At 43.2% G+C, this 19,498-nt stretch overlaps 1 protein-coding gene across 1 annotated transcript; it reads right to left on the bottom strand.

Annotated features, from left to right (window-relative positions):
- Window positions 1-8,426: 8,426 nt before the first annotated feature.
- On the bottom strand, window positions 8,427-19,317 carry LOC139645739 (palmitoyltransferase ZDHHC18-B-like). The gene is made up of 9 exons (XM_071521543.1): window positions 18,500-19,317; window positions 17,218-17,378; window positions 15,327-15,476; window positions 15,029-15,172; window positions 14,836-14,887; window positions 14,592-14,694; window positions 14,064-14,176; window positions 12,976-13,078; window positions 8,427-8,783 (listed from the first exon to the last, which is right to left on the bottom strand). The coding sequence occupies exons 1-9, from the start codon at window positions 18,754-18,756 to the stop codon at window positions 8,427-8,429; spliced, it is 1,440 nt and encodes a 479-aa protein (XP_071377644.1). The 5' UTR covers window positions 18,757-19,317.
- Between the last annotated feature and the right edge of the window lie 181 nt (window positions 19,318-19,498).

The following is a 19,498-nucleotide window of genomic DNA, read 5'->3' as shown; positions in this document are numbered from 1 at the left end:
GTTCACTCAGTTAGCTTTTCTACATTAGTACAACTATCTAATGATCTTTGACCTAACTATTCAGTACTACTCCAGTCAACTCACAATTTTAAGGCAGCAAGGAAACTTATATTTTTAAGTTGAACTGCCTTAATATTTTTTTGCAGTGTATCCATTCAGCAGGGTTTCATGCTGGTGGACCCCACACAGTGTCAGAGGCTGAACAGTATGTGGTGAGGTAGATGAGTGAATGCCAGCCCACACCGTAAAGCTGGCCGCAGTTTACACTAATTGTACCACAGAAAACCTGACGCAGTGATTCTGTCACAGTTAATAGGGAGGAGGGCAGGGATTTGAAAAAGTAAAAAAAAAAAAAAAAGAAAGAGCGGTTATTCGGTAGCAATTTGTAATCGGACCTGAAAGATTCCTGTCAAATATTAACATTGCAAGGCAGGATTGTGGGAAAAACATAAACCAATGAAGGATATGATACAGGAAAAGTGGGAAAACTGGACACTCTATTGGAAATTATTCAGAAGTTCCGTCTATGAAGCCTGAATACAAAATTAATTCGGAAAAATCATCCCAACAACGCTATGTTATGAAGTAACTGCATTACCAAGTTTACCACTTGTCTGTTAAAGGCTTGGGGCGATATTTCCCGCAATATAGAAATACCCCTAGAAATTATAGCCTAGAAATTTGATGTAATTTGGAAGAAATAAAATAAAATACCCCCCCCCAAAAAAACCTAGGAAAAAAAAACTGAAGGAGCCACAGGATGTGTTTGTGACCGGAGCTCCACTGCAGATAATGAGAAGGTGTAGTGGAGGGCGTAGAGGAAGGAGGGGCTTGGTCTGAGATTTCTGGCTGGGCCCAACTGTGGGAGCCCCCAGACCCTGTGGAGGGGGCCTGCAAACTGTAGGACCCAGCTTATTTAAGTGTGTGCCAGATGGTGCCAGAAGCCTAGTCTGTTATCACTGTTACTAAGGAATAATGGTAACAGACCGGTGGCTGGTGGTTAGAGAGGCTGTCCAATGATCAAAAGGTCACAGGTTTGATCCCCTAGACATGATGCAGCCTCAAGAAATGCATAGGTTTCACAGGCAAGGACATTTTCTGCTTCTGCTCCAATTGCAAAATGGGATAAAAGACCCAGAGAAAGGACAACAAGTTGTTTGAGCAAAGTATCAAAGTGGAAACTAATGAAAAATAGACTATAAAGCAACAGACCTCGCACTGAAAGGTCATTTCTATGCTGATGATATTCCTCTTCTATGCCCAGGGGCAATCAGAACGCTGTCGTCTCGTGTGTCTCTTCCTCAGCGGTGCCACTAGTTCTTACTGCTGTCCTGGCCACACGTGGTCTCCAGGCGCTCCATCATAATTTCCATCTGCCGGCTGTCAGACAGCCTGCCACTGAATATTATCTTCCAAAAAAGGGAAAGTGACAGTGAAACCAAACACTTATCTCTTTTGAATTCAGAGACAAAAATGAGGAATCAGAGGGAATGTAATACAACATAATTCAATGGGGAGCGTATCTATGTTCCCAGGGTCCTATGTTCCCCAGTTCTACATATGTGCTCTCCCAGGGTCCTATGTTCCCAGGGTCCTATGTTTAACCCTAACCCTAACCCTAACTAACCATATTAAGTGAATACAGAGCTGGGGAACATCAGGTTCCCATTATGTGCTATATAGAGCTGGGGAACATAGGACCCTGGTAACATAGGACCTTGGGAACATAGGACCTTGGGAACATAGGACCCTGGGAGAGCACATATGTAGAACTGGGGAACATAGGACCCTGGGAACATAGGAATGACTCCAATTTGATGCATAGTGACAACATGAGGATTAGAGATATGCTTGTGTTTTGAGTTTGAATCCCACTCCAGTAAAAAGTGAACTTAAAGTAAAAGGAATAACTTATGAATACAGGTGTAAAGGGCTTGGACGGAAAGATGTACAAAGCAATGGGTTCACTTTTGAATGAAGCACACATGATTATAGTTTAAATTCCTGACTTCCTGACAGGAGGTGCATCTGGCTGCGCTGGGGTATGGTCAGAAATGTGAATAGCAAATAACAGCAGTCATAACAGAAGGCAGACGCGAGGCAGACAGACAGGAAAGGCAGTTCTCACACCAGCTACCTCAAGACCGCATTGCCCAATAGCCTGCCATGTATACTATCCATTCATTGAAGTGGCGTGAATGAGCATGCATGAGTCCTATCGCTGATCTCCAAGGAAACGAAACTTAACATAAGTAATTACAATTTTTCAGCAGGATGGTAGCTCAACAGGCCAAGGCACATACCATGCATGCAAATGATTGGTGCAGGTTTGAATCTGGCACGTGAGCAGTGTTGGTGGCACGCACATCAATTGTTCTTATCTAGGGCATGCTGAACGAAACGGAAAGGAACTTATAGGTGAGGAACAGTCCTATTAGTTCAATCACGCACATGAGCTTTGTTGCACGTCACTCTTTCTCTCTCCTATCTTTCCTGATGCTTTCCAGTAAAGCAGAAATGGCTCGAAATGATGTCTAAAAATATCCAAAGAAGAATAGATGCAAGGGGAGCTTGCATTCACAAATGGCATAGATATCCATCTAAGTCCATTTGTACTGGTGACTTGGTATGTTTTACTCTACTTACTCACTTTACCACATGTCACTTTATTGGGCAGATAGAATGGAAACCTTGCATTTAGATATCCAGGTTTGATACGTTTTGCTTTTTTTTCCCCTGTCCATTTGTAAGTTCCTCTTGCAGATTCTTCATTGGATTTCTGGCCTGCACCAGCCTATTTTTGCATGTCCAGCCAGTCCAACAGGAAATACACATGCATGCTAAAACTAGGGTTAGACCGATATATTGGTGTGCTGATGTTGTCCTTTGATTAAATATTGGGTAAATGTGGAGTCAGTGTCGTCCACCTCTGATATGACGGAGGTTCCTCCCTGACCACAGCAACAGAAAAACAGTCTGACAGTCATTTATTGTTCAGTGATGTTTCGTGTAAATAAGTTCTGCTTTTAAAGGCAGCAATATATCCCAGAGGTTCCCTATCATTGAATAGGTATGATGACTCACCCTGCCATAAAGAGCTGCTAACTCTTTACATAAGAATTTCACTATCCTGGATTTTAATGGAGAGTTTTAGTGTCCCATGATGGTCTAAATTCAGAGGTTTTTCCACCCTGACAAGAATACAATTGTAAGGGTTTGAGGCATAAAAATTGTCAATTTACAAAAAAATATTTCACATTGGCATAAAATCAGCAGCGCTATCAGCAGCTTCAATACAAAAATATCTGTATTGGTATCGGCCTTCAAAAGCCCATATCAGGCGAAACCACAATAAAGCTGAAACCACAATAAAGTCGTGGACTTGTTCCCACTGCTGCCCTTGATCTTGACACTGGCACAAGATGGTGGCTGCTCCAGGAGAGAAAGGGGGAAGTAGAGCAGGAGGCCGCCTCCTTTTTAAATGAGAGTCGGTCTCGGCGTCTGATGAGATGTTATCGGTGCCAAGGAGTGAATGCATAGTAAAGGGTGATGAAAAGTTTTAACCTGAAGCCTCACACGCAGACAAAGACCCCACTCATTAAGCGGAGAGGGGGATCTCCCTGGCAACGACGGCGTGTTTTCATACCACAGCCATACAGGGACCAGAAAGGGGAAATCAGCTATCCTAACTGGCTGTTCTCCATAAACATTTATTTGTTCTTCCAAGGAACTCATTAAACAGAGCAGACTCTTTTGGCTTCGGGCTACCCAGTTCCTCTTGACATTCCAGAGAGCATACGGCAAGAGGGGAGCCCCAGCTCCCTCACAGGCTGCACACATGCAAGACAGACAGGTAAACTCCCAATTAGAAACTTGGAAAAACTTGTAAAGACATTATACTGCCTTCATATTTCCTACAGTGGATACAGGAGTTTCCAGATTCCTGGGTATTCTATGTTAAGCTCTCATATACTGTAATCATAGTCTGTTCAGACAGGGGGAAAATAGTAATGCATGACGTCATATGAGGCAAATGTTTTAAGCCTGTGGTATCAGCAGACACTGTAGACATAGGGATACATTATGTGCAGCGTGTGTGTGTTTTAATAATAAGGTGTCTAAGATTTAAGTTTCACACTTCACAGTAAATGGAATGAATACAAGTGATTGACATTTGTGAGAAGATTCACCCTTATTCCCCAATAAATCAGTATGGTAAGGAAAACAGCAAGTATTACAGATCTTAAAGGAATAGTTCACCCAAAAATGAAAATTCTGTCATCATCTACTCACCCTCATGCCAGTTGAAACACAGGTGAAGTTTGTCCATATAACACACAGGGAGGTTGCCAGCACAACTCCATAGCAGCCTTCTCCAAAACAACTGAAGTCAGTGGGGACCAGTTCTTCAGAGTTCCAAAAAGACCTACAGTATATTTACACCATCATTTAGTGCAAATCTTAACTACAGCTGATTGATTTGCAACAAATAATGGTGTATAGGTCTTTCTATTCACAGTGTGATTGAACTCTTCAACAGCAATTTAGCAGACTCATACCATATTTGCCAATATCATAGACTAATAATTGTTGGGTGCACAAGAAAGTTGATTTCTTAATGTGGTAAAGGCATCAGGTGGGGAGTTGGGTGTTGAGGCTGGCGATTCAAGATTAAAAGGAAAGCATCACCTGATCTTGTGTATCAGTAGTGGCTGCGTGCATAGAGATGTTGGCAAGTTAATAGTGCACTCATGTATTCCTGCCAGTCCTCTTTGTTTCCTGGAGTCATCTAGTTTTCACACACTGAGAACTTGCAGAGTGTCCAAGTTCCTCATTCTTATTGTTGAGTTATAGTGCAAATCAACACAACTCAGAAGGAAGACGGTGTAAGATGACATGTCGTTTGAGCTAAACCAACAACACGTAACCATGCATTTCATTTTGGATGAATAGTTCACCCAAAAATGAAAATTCTGTCTTTATCTACACACCCTCATGCCAGTTGAAACACAGGTTTGTTAGTCCACATAACACACAGCACAACTTCGTAGCAGCTTTCTCCAACCGAAATCAGTGCGGTCCAGCTGGGTCTTTAGAGTTCCAAAAGAGCAAAAAATGACCATAAAGTTACTTCAGACAGCTTGTGCAGCATAACCCAAGTTTTCTGAAGCCAAAAGATCGCACAGTGAGTGGAAAAGACTGATATTTACACCATTATTTAACACAAATCTTCACTACAGCCGTTGTGAGGTCAGTTTGTGTGATGAAGACCACGCATAGCACTGTAAACATGGAAGTAGGGAAGATTCACATGAATTAGTGAGGTCTGGGTGTGCGCAAGCGTGAACATTTTCAAAACAACACTAGTATTACATTATTTTTGCTACAATGCTAAATTAATTTCCTGCTACAGGCATTTTGTAACTTATTATGATACATTTGTGGATGGAGATATTTGTGATTCACACCAAGGCAGCACTACACGTTTATGTAATTTTGCAGTGCATGTTACCCTGCATTCAAGTGATGGGTTGTACTTTTCTCAGACTCGGGCATACTTCAAAACTCGGCCATCCGAGTAGTTCACGTTCACGTGCTTTATGGTCGGAAAATTGGAGAACATTTCCTCAACTGTTTACACACATTGCCAGCCTTCTAGGCTAACGCTGGATCAAGCAGCCTAGCTAGCAAGCAATCTCCTGTACTTTGTACTTGTGGTTCATTTTCGGCTTTATTGCATGAAATTTCTTTTTTTTTTTTTTCAGTTTACGTATGACTCTGCGCTCTGTTCAGCCATGTTGGAAAGAGCGATTACGTCTCTACTCGGCCAATCTGTGCTGCATCTACAATCCTGATTTCTCCGACTTGATCATCCGACATAAGGTGTTCATGTGGCACTTCCTGGTTGGGAACTCGTTCAGAACGTAAATCCGACACCACTTGAATGCAGGGGTATGCAATCCTATCCGTTTGTTTACAGCATTACCAAACAGTCTATGGCAGCCATCTTACTTTGACCAGCCCAAATGATGATTTAGGAAGTCACTAATGTTGATTTCCCCACCTTTTTTTAGGCATCTTTTTCAGCAGCACCCTGCTTCACATTCACACTGTTCCACACCTCACACCTGAGAGCTGCCCAGTACAACCACAGTCTACTGCTGGCCACTGGGAGCTGTTGAGGGAGGGCAGAGCATTATTCATTCAGTTCCTCCACCTGCAGTTTCCCAGTCAGTTGTAAGGTTCGACCTGGCAACCTGACAGTCAGAAGCCCGTCTTTAGCCTCGAGGCAACCCCTGTAGTGTTTTAAAGTACCTGTCTGTTCTCTTTTAAAGTACAGATTGGCTTCCAGGCATCTGTACAGGCCTAATGGGATTGTACCCTTTAAGTCACTCTCACACAGACCTTCATTCTGTTTCACTGTAGGACTGACTGAAGAAACCCAGCAAAGATGAACAAGACTTACACTGAATGTACAAAATGTTACGGACACTTAATCTTTTCAGAAAGCACACTGATGAGGTAAAATCCATTATCCCTTATTGATTTCCCTTATTAAAGCTATACTAATCACACAGGAGGAGATGTAGATAAAGTAAGGCAGACGAGTTAGAGAAGAATTTTGAAGCTTGGAGACAGTTGAGATGTGGATTGTGCAACAGGAGCTGCAGCTCAATATCAGGAAGATGTCATATTTTGTCCATTCAGTGTAATTCATCAAGCTTCATCCCCCCTCTGACTCTGAATGATTACCTGATTGCTGCCATTTCTAGGTCATTACTGTCATCTAGTGGTCAACTGCAGCAAAAATGAATGTGCCATCTAATGCAGTTCAGTTCATCATCCACAATAGGCACCAAGGGTTACAATTGTTACCAAGAGCAGGTCATTCAACATTAACAACAATCACACAAGTTTCGTGGCATAGCACGCATAGCCTCTTTATTTCACTGAGTTTTATTTTCCTCTTCCTTTATTTTGACAGGAGCATTGGCTAAAATAACCTTACAACTCATACAAATACACTATATTTATCCCCGGAAATACATTGGTTAGTTTGCTCTCATTGACATCTGGTCTAAGGTGTAGGGATGAAAGACTTTTGAGATAGCTAATATTGAACATGAAGTGATAACTGCTCTACTCAGTGTGGACACTCTCCAGGTGAACACAGTTAAGGTGAACTACAGATGAACAGTGTGCGTGCGTGTCTACATCTTAGTGCATGGAGATGATGATTGTTCAGATCATTGCATTTGTGTGCAACTATTGCCATCAGGTTACAACGTGGATAAACATGATATATTTCACATATAACTTGCATATTGAATACCTAAACCTACTGTGTATCACGGTTTTCCACCTGAGACCGAACCCACACCCTCACTGTTCACATTACAAGACGCCTTCTTAGATTTGTCAAATCGCACAAAGAAAAAAAGAGTTTAGAGAGAGGAGAACTGGTATTGCTGTTGTAGAGACAAACTTAATATGAACAGGAATTGGAAAGCTATCTTTTCAGGAAAAGCCATGGGCTGATCTTCAAATCATTCTGGGGTAATAGTGATAACACAACTATGAGGCTGTGTACATGAATCCAAAACCAAACCTACCAAGAACTAACACTGTCCTCTGGAGGACAAAAGGGGTAGAGGACCTCTGAGGTATATAAGGTGGTGTCTTGAATGGATGAAAATAAACAAAATCACCATACAACTTTGTCATGATCATGCAGTTTCGTTTTCTGCCAATGTTCTTCTAAAGTAGCCGTCTTTACAGCACTGTCATCCATGGTGAGGAACTTACAATCTGAACATACAGTACACACTGGTACAACTGATAGACACTGAACCAACTGCGTTGTTTGCACAAATTTAACAGCAACTGTTCTGCTTTGCAGATGCATACAAATTCTGAGCTTTGGTCCTCCAAGAAAAAGGTTTTTAAGCTAGTTACTAATCCACCCGATACAACAAAGCCACTGTTTCACAATATTTGGTGGATCGGACATGCTGGTAATTCATGTTTTACATGAGAATCATCAGAGGGACATATGGCTCAATGAGTATGCCAGTCATTCATCTAAAAGATTTGATCTTTTCATGTGCTTCTCATTCTACACCAAAGACCGGGTTGTGTCCTTCACAGCCACTCAAAGAAATGTCCATTCGAATCAATTCAAGTGCTCCTAATTGCATTTTATCACATAACAGAAGGGATAGCCATTCCTCTTCACACAAGGATATCCATCCATATCTCTGTGATTGTCATCCCCTTGCTCTATGACTGGACCCAGCACTTTCATAGAACCAATGGACAATAAAGGTAAACCGTTTGAATCATACCGACTGTTTCTGACTGTATTACAGCATGCAAGCTTCGTAAGACTATGTATGTTGGCTTGTGGCAGCCATCGTTCACGTCAGTCAGTGTGATGGGGCAAAGCTGGCACCTTTGCGGTCCCTTGTTTTGAAGCTGGGGCCCGGGTCCGGAGAGGTAGGAGAGCCGGGAATGTCGAACGCAGGGTTGGGAATATGCAAAGCCGCTCGTTTGCTTGGCTTCGACCGGGCCTTGGCATGACGAGGGGGAGAACTGTTGCCCGGGGAGCTGGCGGTATGGCGGGCCCCGCAGCTCATGGAGGGCTCTGCCGGGGGGTCAGAGTTCACTGCTGGGCTGTCGTCAGGGCAGGTAGGAGCCGTCTGAGGTTTCCCCTGAGGACACGAGCTGGACAGGAGCGGAGATCGAGTGGCCGACTCCAACAAACCTTTAGTTCCCTGTGTACACTGGGAAGGCACAACGAAAAGTAGGGAGGATAAAGACAAAGAGACGGGATGAGGTTAGGAGAGAAAACGGCGGGCGAGTGAAGTGAGCAGGAAAGATCAGAAGAAGCAAGAACAGCAGGGTGAAAAGAAACACGGCGGTCTGGCTGTTAAATCACTCCGGCGAACGCAGTAGCAGCTGTGCAAGATGAGTCCGAGTACAATTAGGTCATGCAAGTGATCTAAAGCAAGGGTTCCCAAACTTTTTCATGCCATGGACCCCCATGCAGATGTGCATTAGACCTACGGACCCCCATTTGATAGGATTTTGTCCCAAGGAACTCCATCTGAGAGCATTTTGTGGTCTTAGTACAGTTATACAACTGTCTATATTCTAGCTAGAGAGGTAACCCTGGGTGCAGTGAACCGTACTTTACTCATCGTGATCATTTTTAGGGGGTGAAGAGAGAGATTAAACTCCTCCTCATTTTGCTGGGGACCCTCTGGTACCCACTCAAGGACCCCCGGCGGTCCCTGGCCTGGATCCAAGTTGGGGAACCACTGATCTACACAATGAATCAAATGCTTGAAGGTGTGGGCCTCTTGAGTTGGCACCATTACCCTTCCCACAGTGCAACGTGTCCAAAGGTCAAGGATACACTGTTGGATACACCGGACAGGTCAGCAGCCCAAAAGGCCACCAGCTTCATGCACCTGGTTCATTTGTAGTGCTGCTTTATGGACAATCAAAGACACAAAGACATCACGCTGCCGATAAAATCACGATATGTCAGGTCGCAGACACTTTTTTGCACCTGAATCAAAAGTTTAAAGAGTTCTGCTCTGGAACTACCATATACTGCCAGCATTTCAGAGAATGTACAATGAACATACTTAAAAAGCCTCCAGCCCTAGCAGCAAAAGATACATTTTTGGTAGCTTTAAACTTGAAATATTCTCATTAGCCAAGGTTTAGAGAAACCAGGTCAAATATCCACTGTGTAACTGGCTGTATCTTTGTACAACGCCTCAGTTCAGAAAGCAAAGATGCTTTAATTATACCTAAAACCAGCCTGGCTGTCAGCATGTGTTCCCAGTGATATGGACACATTTCCATAACACATTTCCACAAAATGGAATTTGTGTTTTTGCATTTCCTTCCTTCCATCCATATGGAACTGCTCTCTAAAGCTGAAGAAAATATATAACGTATCTATCCTTCAGGAGAAACTGTGTATTGGGTAGGGTTTAATCCCTCTAAGCTTTACCTACTGCAGCACAAAAATTCATAGCTTGTATTATCAGTATGAGCAGTTCCTTTCACTGTGTTCATATGGGTGTGAACGAATGGACGCATGGTTATGACTGCTCTGGCACAAGCTGAGGAGCAACCCCACACATCCAAAATAAAACAACTCACCAACGGGCGTGGTACTGGATCCAGGGTTAGGCCAATATATTGGGCCAATATAGACCTTTTATTAAAAATCAGATATCAGCCAGTCAGTATCGTCCACCTCTGATGGAGGCCCCTCTCTGACCACAGCTAGTGGTGAATGTTATGATTTTGATATCAGATGTCTAACCTGATAAATCATTTGTGTGGTGTGGGAGGATTTTACTCAACAGTCTGTAAAACCTGCAATGAAATCTGCCTCACTGCGCCTCTAGGAGCTGCTAACCCACCTAAAAAGATTATATTAGTGTGGCTTTCAATGGAGAGTTTTAGTGTCCCACGATGGTCTGAATGCTGTTTCAGAGGCTTTTCCACCCTGATAATAATACAATTCTGGGGGGGGGGGGGTATTGAAACCTTGTTATTTTTTGGCATGAAAATGGTCAAAATTAAACATAACGAATATTGGCACAAAATATTGGTATCGGTTGAACCCTAACTGCAGGTTCTGTATATTTGGTGTTGAATCATGAACCATTTTATGAACTAATTTTACATATACCCTGTGTTGTTGCATAATGCACTCTACAACGTATTTACCCTGAAAACATATGAAAGAAGCCGTGCAAGTTAAACAAACCAGAGACTACAGCAGCCAACCAGCCAGCCAGCCAGCCAAAAGTACATGCAGACATAGCGGTAGGCACAGGGAAGTTCCCTCTGCACTCTGTTCCCCTTTCTCTGTACAGGCTTTTACCAACCTCAAGCCTTGTTAGTCCTGCACTAAAACTGTCTCATCAGCCAGTGCAGGACAGAGCAAAGTCCAGACAATTCTCCTCCTAGTGTTGGTGGTAGGACACAGGCACAGAGACAGACCACATACAGTAGGTTAACACTGGGTTGATGGACACATGGTGAACTTATTGACACTGGGGACTGTTTGAGTTTGTTCGGAGCGTTTCTTCACTTGGAAAAGTGGTTGACAAACACAAAAAATACTCCATCAAAATGAATATCTTGTGGGTGATGGGTGGGCAAACAAAAAAAAAAAAAATGAGTACACACATGATGCATTGCATGAATAAATGCATGTTTATTACAAAGTGTGATACTTACATTTCAGATACTGTCAAAATAGAAATATGTATAAATACAGGATGGACAAAACGACAAATCATTGACAAATGATACAAAACAGCATGGAATAAAGGCATGAAGGGGAACATAAGTGAGAAATGATATTGACTGGCTTGATGTTGACAATGTGACATCAAGTGTAACAAGATATTTGGTACTTTGACCTTGTCTTTTTGATGCAGACAAACACGACTGATAACACCACAGACAGGAGAAAGTGAACCAACACTGCATAAAGACAAGGAACCTTGGTGCAAAAATAGCTTCACTCACAACTTATCCAGTGTACCAACTGAATTGGGAAGGCTCTATTTTCAGCCACTCGCCGAATCCAAAGCAACAATAAAAGAAATGTAAAACCAGAAGCACTCCAGCTGCTCTCGGGTTCAGCGTATTCTGTACAAAACAAAAACAGTAAGACACTTATATAAGATGTACTTTTAAGTTTTATAGTTGTTTTGTTCTAACGTTTAGTCTTGGTGTAAACGAAACAAAAAAAAAACAAGAGCTGTTTGGCTTGCGAAACGGCGAGCGGCGGCCTCACTTGGCCTTGATATGTGGGGATCCAGAGTACTATGGCTGTCAAGGCTGCAATGCTATCTGAACCGCAGTTACTTCTTGTAAACAAATGTTTCTGTACAACTCTCCAGGCACCCTTTTATCCCCCGCTGTCAGGAAATAACACAAACAGTGCAGTTCTGTGAGGAGGAGGAGGAGCTGAACAGAAAACTCTCTGCTCTCTGCCTCCCTCATAAATACACACTGATTTCTGAGACCCTGAGTCAACCTACTGTATAGAAACAAAATACTGAGGCACTGATTGTGGCTGATGATGAAAAAAAACATGAAAAAATATATTATTAAAAAACATTATTGCCGTTTCCCCATTTCACAGAAGAAAAAGGCACCTGGGAATTTCCATGAGGCATACAACCATTGAGCTATTCACAAGTCTAATACATGCAGCAGGTATTACTTCTGCTCTCCGAATCCTAACACTAATAAATAAGAAGCTATGAATTGAACAGGACCATACTAAATCATCATTTACACCTAATATGATAGCATACACCAGGGATTCTCAACCTTTTTCATATCAAGGATGAGATTTCCTCTCTCAAACCCAAATCTGAGAATATTTTTATCGTTAGATATGATTTTGTCCAGAATTCCATGATTATTTGTATTGTAGGTAGAGAGATAACAGTGAAACTATGATCAAAACAGCCATTCTTCTACATTCTCTAACTGTGTTAACTTCTTGTAAATGAAATAAAGGTGAAGTTTAACAATTAGTCAGTTTGTTGGTGACCCCCTGAAACTCCCTCAAGGACCCCTGGTGGTCCCCGGACCCCACGTTGAGAACCACTGGCATACACTATATTGTTACCGTATTAAAAAATTGCTTTTAAAACCGTTTTGCGCTGAAATCCCCGTCCTCACAATCCTAAGTAACAAAATGCTGAGAAAGTAAACCGGTCGCTGTGGTGGAAAACTACGGGAGGGATGAACCCAACACACACACAACATTCAGCAGCAGTCAAAAGGTCGGATTTTGGGGGGCTAACAGCAGGCAACGAGGGTCTGTCAAGCAGAGGAGGAGTTTTGGTGGGAGCTGGGGAGTGCAGGCACAGGAGGGGGGGGTTCCTGCAAGCCGCGAGCGCGCTGGGAAGACCCTCCTACCACGTTTATCTCGGTTTTGGCGGCCAGCGTGGGCAGCTCGATCTCCGCGCCGCCGGTCTGGGCCGAGTCCTCCGCGGGCAGGAGGCCCCGTCTGTCGATCAGGCTGGGAAAACGGGACAAAGCGAAGGAAGGTCGAGGTCAAGGGGTGATGTTTAAGTTTCGTTCGTATATATCCCTCTTTCCGCGTCCTCATTGAGCGGATTGTAAACCAGGGTTCCTACACGTTTTCAATTAAAAAATTCCATGCTTTTTCCCAGACCTCGATTTGTTTTGAAGATTTTGTCTGGTGTTCAATATGATTTATGCAGATAGACATCTTGCCCCTGCTAACTAGGTCATATCAATGTATAGATGAAGATTGTTCTTCACAGCGACAAATAGCAGAATATGTGAGATGATTGGCAGGGTTCCTACACGGTTTCCATTTTCAAATTCCATATTTTTCCCAGACCCTATGTTCTTGGATTTGATTTTGGTGGGTATTTGATATAATGCATGCTGACAGCGGCTGGGTAATAAGAGCGTCCCTCTATATGAACATTATTCTTCATATCAACAAAAACTGTGGACTCAAAGTGGCTCTACAACAACATAAAAGCTAGAATTATGTGTGTATCGGACCTGAACCGCAACATTTCCCATACTTTCCCAGACATTTTTTCAAATTCCCAAACTACTCAAGACCTGGAAATGATCAAATTCATTTTTAATACTTTTCCAGACTTTGCAGACCTGCGTAGGAACCCTGGTAAACGGACAGAGGGAAAAAAAACGCATAAAGTCCAGGTGTAAATGTGCCCAAACCACCTCCGGATGTGATCAGAAACGCGTTTGGCCACTTTAAAGACAAAGTAATGTAATGTTATGAGTCTCCAATCCACATACAGACAGTACAGAAATACAAGCTTCTGCATGCAGATCCTACAAGGAAGCACACACAAATCAAACAGGTGGCAGAAAGCTCCTACCATCCTAACATGTCAAAAATGGATAGTCAGTTTCAGTCAATTTCAAAGGACGCGTGTGACACGGCTTAATCCTGAGAACTTCATGAGTAATTCATATATGCTATACTATTTGAGGCTAACCTGGGTGGCATGGGTCCGCAGAGCACGGAGCAACAGTTGATGAAGATGTTTTTGTGACTGTATGGGTTGGTGGCGTCTTCAGCCCCACTCTTCCCTGACCAGGAGCCTTTAATCTGTAAAAAAAGACCGATATACACTGGATATGAAAAGTATTCATCCCATACACAAAAAAAACCCTTTCTAGCTAAATGGAGTGGAAATGTATATATATTATGAAATCCAATAACCAAGAAATCTAGTTTGCAAAAGTATTCACCCACTCCACAACCTATGAAATGTTTCTGCTTGTGAATCCTTGCAAAGAGGTGAATACTTTTGCAATCAAGACTCATCTGTTATTGCAAGTTTATACATTTCTGGCTCCACTCCACATTGACAGAAAAGAGTATTTGCTGTAGAATTTACACCAAATATCACAATAAATGTTCCTGAACTAATTTTATACTGCAAGAAAATGTGCTAAAAAGTCAAGAGGGGGCAGTGAATACGCTTCACAGCCAAACGACATTGAACTCAAGAAGTACTCACGTCTTCATTAGTGGTCAGGTTGGAAGCCACCAGGTATGTATGGAAGCCTGAGAGGCCCAAGATGGACCAGACTGAGAAGAAGCATATCACCAGTTCCACTGCAGTGCGGGGGTGGGTCAAGGACAGCAGCAGCATTTTTGGGAGTGGGGGGAAAAAAAAACTCACTGACCGCATACATTCGCTTTTCAAGTGTTTGGGTTAAGGGGAGCGTTAACACAGACACACAGTTGTGTTTAAAGGATATCTGCCTGGACTCTCCTGGAGAGCAAACACCAGGCCTTTCCCACCTTGTGCCCCTGAAAGAGAAGGAAAAAAAAAAACTCAGCATACAGAAACGAAGTGGGTTTCAAAGCAGAGAGTCGGTCGGTCACAGTAAGCTCCTGTCCTTTTTTTAATCCGTGAACTGCTTTATCGGAGCGTGCCGGACAGAGCGGGAGACGTACTCAGCGCCAGGTGCGTGGTCACGCAGCCGAAGATGAAGGCCGTCAGGAAGGAGAGCGATACGATGAAGGTGTAGAAGAAGCGGTAGTTGCGCTTGCCCACGCAGTTGCCCACCCAGGGACAGTGGTGGTCGAATCGCTCTGCAAGAGAAGAGGAGCAAAGATTGGAGCAGAGTGCCGATTTTTGGATATCTTTTAAGCTTCAATGACGAACCCTTCATTCGTTATAGAGCAGGTAAATGTCAGTGTGTCGTGTGTGTGAGTGTGTGTGTGTGTGTGTGTGTCCGCGGCTTACCCACGCAGTTGTCGCACAGGCTGCAGTGGGAGGTGCGCGGCGGCCGGAACATCTTGCAGGTGAAGCAGTACTTGAGCTTCACCACCTGCTGGTTGATGAGGACCTCCTTGGTGCGCGGCGGCGGGCGGTAGGTGGCGTTTCCGGTGTTGTCTGCGGAGGAGAGAGGGGAAGGTAAAGGGAGAGAGAGACCCCGACGTGACCAAACGAACCGGATTCGCCGATCGATCGGCCACAGATCGCAATTGGCTGATCAACTGCTCAAACGCGTTATACGTCCACATTCGTTATTTATACCAGTGTGCCGTTAGACATTAATGGAACACCGGCGTTTTACTTTATAATAGAGAAAGGGTCCATCCATTCTTTGAATTTCACAGCCCATATGATTACAGCTTAATGTACTGGACTGTGAAAACCTCAATGAAAACCTTTTACATGCACTACTGGGGACAAAAGGTGAGTAAGCACCTCAGTCATCAAGCACACTAACAAGTAGGGCTGGGCGATATGGTTGAAATCAATATCATGATAATCATAAGGATTTTTCTCGATATCAATATATATCACGATATGGTTCATGTATGCAAAATCACGTTAAATAATCAAATTAATGTTCATCTCATTGAACTGAATGGTAAAGTTAGGTGTGATGTCAAACAAAACTGAAATTTTCAAATAATATTCCTACCATACCCCATTTTATGAGAGTTGTTAAGTAAAATTTGCTTGTCATCATCAATTTAGACAGCAGAAATGTGTGCCACGATATTAAAATATCTTCATATCGTCACGATATGATTCCACTGAAAGACGATAAACGATAATATTGAATTATCGCCCAGCCCTACTAACAAGTAATAACGACGTCTGGTTAAAAATTTGGATTTATCTCCACGTGGTTAGGCAGCAATGCCATGCAGCCCTAAGAACAATCTGTTAAACACAGTGCTAAATTGAAATTGAAAACACTTTTACATGATGTGCCAAAATCGGTAATTGGAATCAGTCAGCCTCAAGTCATAAATCTGAAGACTGCCTGCAACATCATCTTAAAGAAAGGGCGTTACGTTTTTAGTGCTTATGTAGCTTTGTTCCAAGAATAGCTGGGGGTCAGCGACAGTGGGGGTGGGCAATATGAAGATCTTACATCATCGCCGATTACGATTTTGTCACGATGAGTAGGAGTTTACGAGGAGCAAGTGAAGGCAGCATCACAAACTGCTATTCCACTCGTTAGAGAGAGGCACTCCATATGGAAAGGAAAGTGAATGTTGGCAAGAGGTAACAGAAGCTGAAGCTTTAGGTCAACCAACAGTGGATATCACTAAGGGATCATTCTGACTCCAGATGGGTAAAAGAATGTGCACAGGTTCTTGTCAATGGCATAACAAATCTAACAGTCCTGAAATAGCTCAGGCCAAATTGAGGAGGGAACCGCTTCAGAAGGGAACAGAACACCTCTCTTCCAGCAGAATGACCCTAATGGCTCCCAGTGTGACATTCATTAGATGGAGTCACGGGAATCGAGTCTACGACAAAATTCCACGTATGACCTTCTGATGTGTCAAAGTATATCATACGCTCATTTAAATGAATGGGAAAGAGTACGACCGGGGACTGTTCCCTTGGAGCTTTGTTTACATTTCGGTGTCAGGGAGTGCCATCCACTGTAATTAGGGTGGAATGTCCTTTAATTTTGACACAATTGAATGGCAGTGACCAGAAGCTAACTTGACAAAGGAACAGGCTGAGCCAAAGCAGTTCTAAACATCCTTAATGAGGGAAAACACCCTTCCCTTCAGGTCCGGGAAACAAATTAGCATTAAGCAATGTAAAGGCCCAATGGAGAGATTTAGTGTCCTGTGGTCCACATGCCGTTTTTGGACCTTACCGATCTGCTTCTCGATGTCTGCGGCCTCGTCCGGCGTCGCCCTGGGCAGGATCCCCGGGTCGGTGAGGCTGGTCTGGAGCAGGGTGATGACCACAAACACAAAGAGGACTCCTCCAATGACGGGAATGCAGCTGGTCAGGTGTTTGACCAGGAAGGGGCAGCTGTGATATATGGAGCGACCACAGAGAGAGAGAGGAATGAATCGCACAAGACACACCGACCACATCAGAAATCCTGCATCCAACTACACCTAAAAACTTACTGACCTGCTTAGGGGAAAAGATCTTGCGATGTATTAGCATCAGTCTAGAAAGCAGTGTTCATTCATGTTTTTCCAACCATTAGTCTCACCCCACCAATTTCAAAAGCTGTCTCACATAACGAATCCTACTTTTCTACTTGCCCAGGGATCTGGTTTTAATCAACGCTGAATGCTTTTTAATCACCATCTTAATCCCTGGAGACAGAACACACATTTCACCATTCAGTTGTAGGAGGAATGCTATTTCCATACTCTTTCCATATTCATGATCACAGCATGCTAGGATAACAAATAACAAGGCTGCATTACTGTTGCTGCACATTGGCAGCCCAGATGTTGGGGCAAATTTACCTCCAATACGTACCGTTTCTTTTCTTGTATGGAGAGAACACAATGCCAAACTCCATTCAGAGATCTGGCATTTTAAGTTGCCTTGCATAACGGTAAAAGTACACACCTTGTAGAACATGAATTGAGACCTTTTACGGATCATTAGGAGCCGCTCTACATTTCGGCCAACATCCAATACACCAAACAGCACTTGTTTCAAGAAAATGTCAACTTTTAGAACTGGTTCGCCTCTTATTCCAACAGCGGTCTTCCACCAAAATACACTGTGGGGGGCGGTAGTGAGCGGCGTGAACCAAATTCCAAAAAAATAGATTTTATTGAAATTAAGTAATGATTTGTGCATCATCTATATGCCGAATTTTCCAGAAGACCTTACCAATTCGCAAGAGGCCTTAAGCCATGTTCTAACAGTTATGTAACTTTCCATACGCAAAGTCACATTAAATTATCTGTTTTTTTAATGGATATTTGGCGATACCTCCTGTCCATTCAAGTGAGAACAGCAATCGAAATTGTACTATTCTGGATGCTAGTGACGTATAGTATTCGTGAGAACGTTGCATGCCAAGTTTGTAACAGTGTAATGGTCGGCTACATTTTAACTGTATTCTTTAGCTCGTTCGTGTTGGGGGACAGCTGTAGACCTAAGATAATGAAACGTGAACTCACTCAAATATAAAGAATAATCCACTTGTGACGAGAATAAGGCCCAGGGTAAGGGGCAGGACGCCACTCTGCCGGGCCACTATGATCCGTCCATCGCAGTAGAAGCGATTCTTGCCGGGGAAAACTTCCCACTTTCTCTTCGGTCTTTTCACCTCCTTCTCCTTGTCATGCCCATTCTCGGTAACGGGGTGAGGTGGAGGGGTCGGCGTGGGTGTCGAAAGTGCCTGCGGGTCGATTTGCTGATACTCGCAATTTTTCATGATTTATATTGCAGAGTTGCTGCTCTGTCCCAGTTTGGCCAACCGGAGCATTTGGACAGCGACCGACAGCATCACCGACACCCGTGTTTCAGACAGCTGAATGGAGTCAGTGTCGTCATTCCACAGAGCAAGCTAGCTAATCCTGTGCTATGGACATCCAGTTGTAAATAACCTGGGGACTCCATGCTCGCAATTACGCCCACGTTACTTTCCATTATTATCCATCCATGTACTTCAAAGTTAGCTGTCTACACACCCATAAAGACCTACCACGATTCCAATAAGCGATAGCCTGCTGGCCAATGTTGGCTAGTTAGCTTTGTCATCCAGAATTAGCTAGCACGAGCCAGCTGCCGGACCACTTAAACCTAAAAGTAACGTTAACGTTAACGTCGCTAGCTTGTTAGCTTGATCAACGTACTGATATTAGCTAACCATGGTTATACAAGCCATTGGTGCTAGAGTTTGGGAAACGAAAATAGCACTGTAACTTTCGAAATTTCAATGCATATCGTTCTCATACCATGGTTCTTAATTCGTGGCTAGCATTAGTTAGCTGTGTTGCCATCAAACAAGCCTTCCAGACAAACTAATGTCAAGCCAGCAATAATAACTATGCAGAATTTCCGGTCAGATATTACAAAATAAAAGTTTCATTGTTTCAAGATTCGAGTGTTTGTAGTGCACCTGCGTAATTATATTTTCTCTCCAAAAGTGTCAAAGTGTATGCATTTATGTAAAA

The sequence above is a fragment of the Centroberyx affinis genome, unplaced genomic scaffold (genome assembly GCF_046629955.1).
Source record: "Centroberyx affinis isolate AG114_WGS23_722 - 3 ecotype Tasmania unplaced genomic scaffold, CSIRO-AGI_Caff_v1 ptg000896l_1, whole genome shotgun sequence".
Lineage (NCBI taxonomy): Eukaryota > Metazoa > Chordata > Actinopteri > Beryciformes > Berycidae > Centroberyx > Centroberyx affinis.
The sequence above is the reverse complement of the archived record's forward strand: the minus strand, read 5'-3'. Positions and strand labels throughout refer to the sequence as shown.

What these genes read in the sequence shown, in the direction of transcription:
- LOC139645739 (XM_071521543.1), bottom strand. Translation starts at nt 18,756, where the DNA reads ATGAAAAATTGCGAGTATCAGCAAATCGACCCGCAGGCACTTTCGACA. An exon ending in GGATTATTCTTTATATTTGA is followed by an intron (nt 17,379 to 18,499) that starts GTGAGTTCACGT and finishes CATATATCACAG; the next exon opens with CTGCCCCTTCCTGGTCAAAC. An exon ending in GCACCTGGCGCTGAGTACGT is followed by an intron (nt 14,888 to 15,028) that starts CTCCCGCTCTGT and finishes CTTCTCTTTCAG; the next exon opens with GGGCACAAGGTGGGAAAGGC.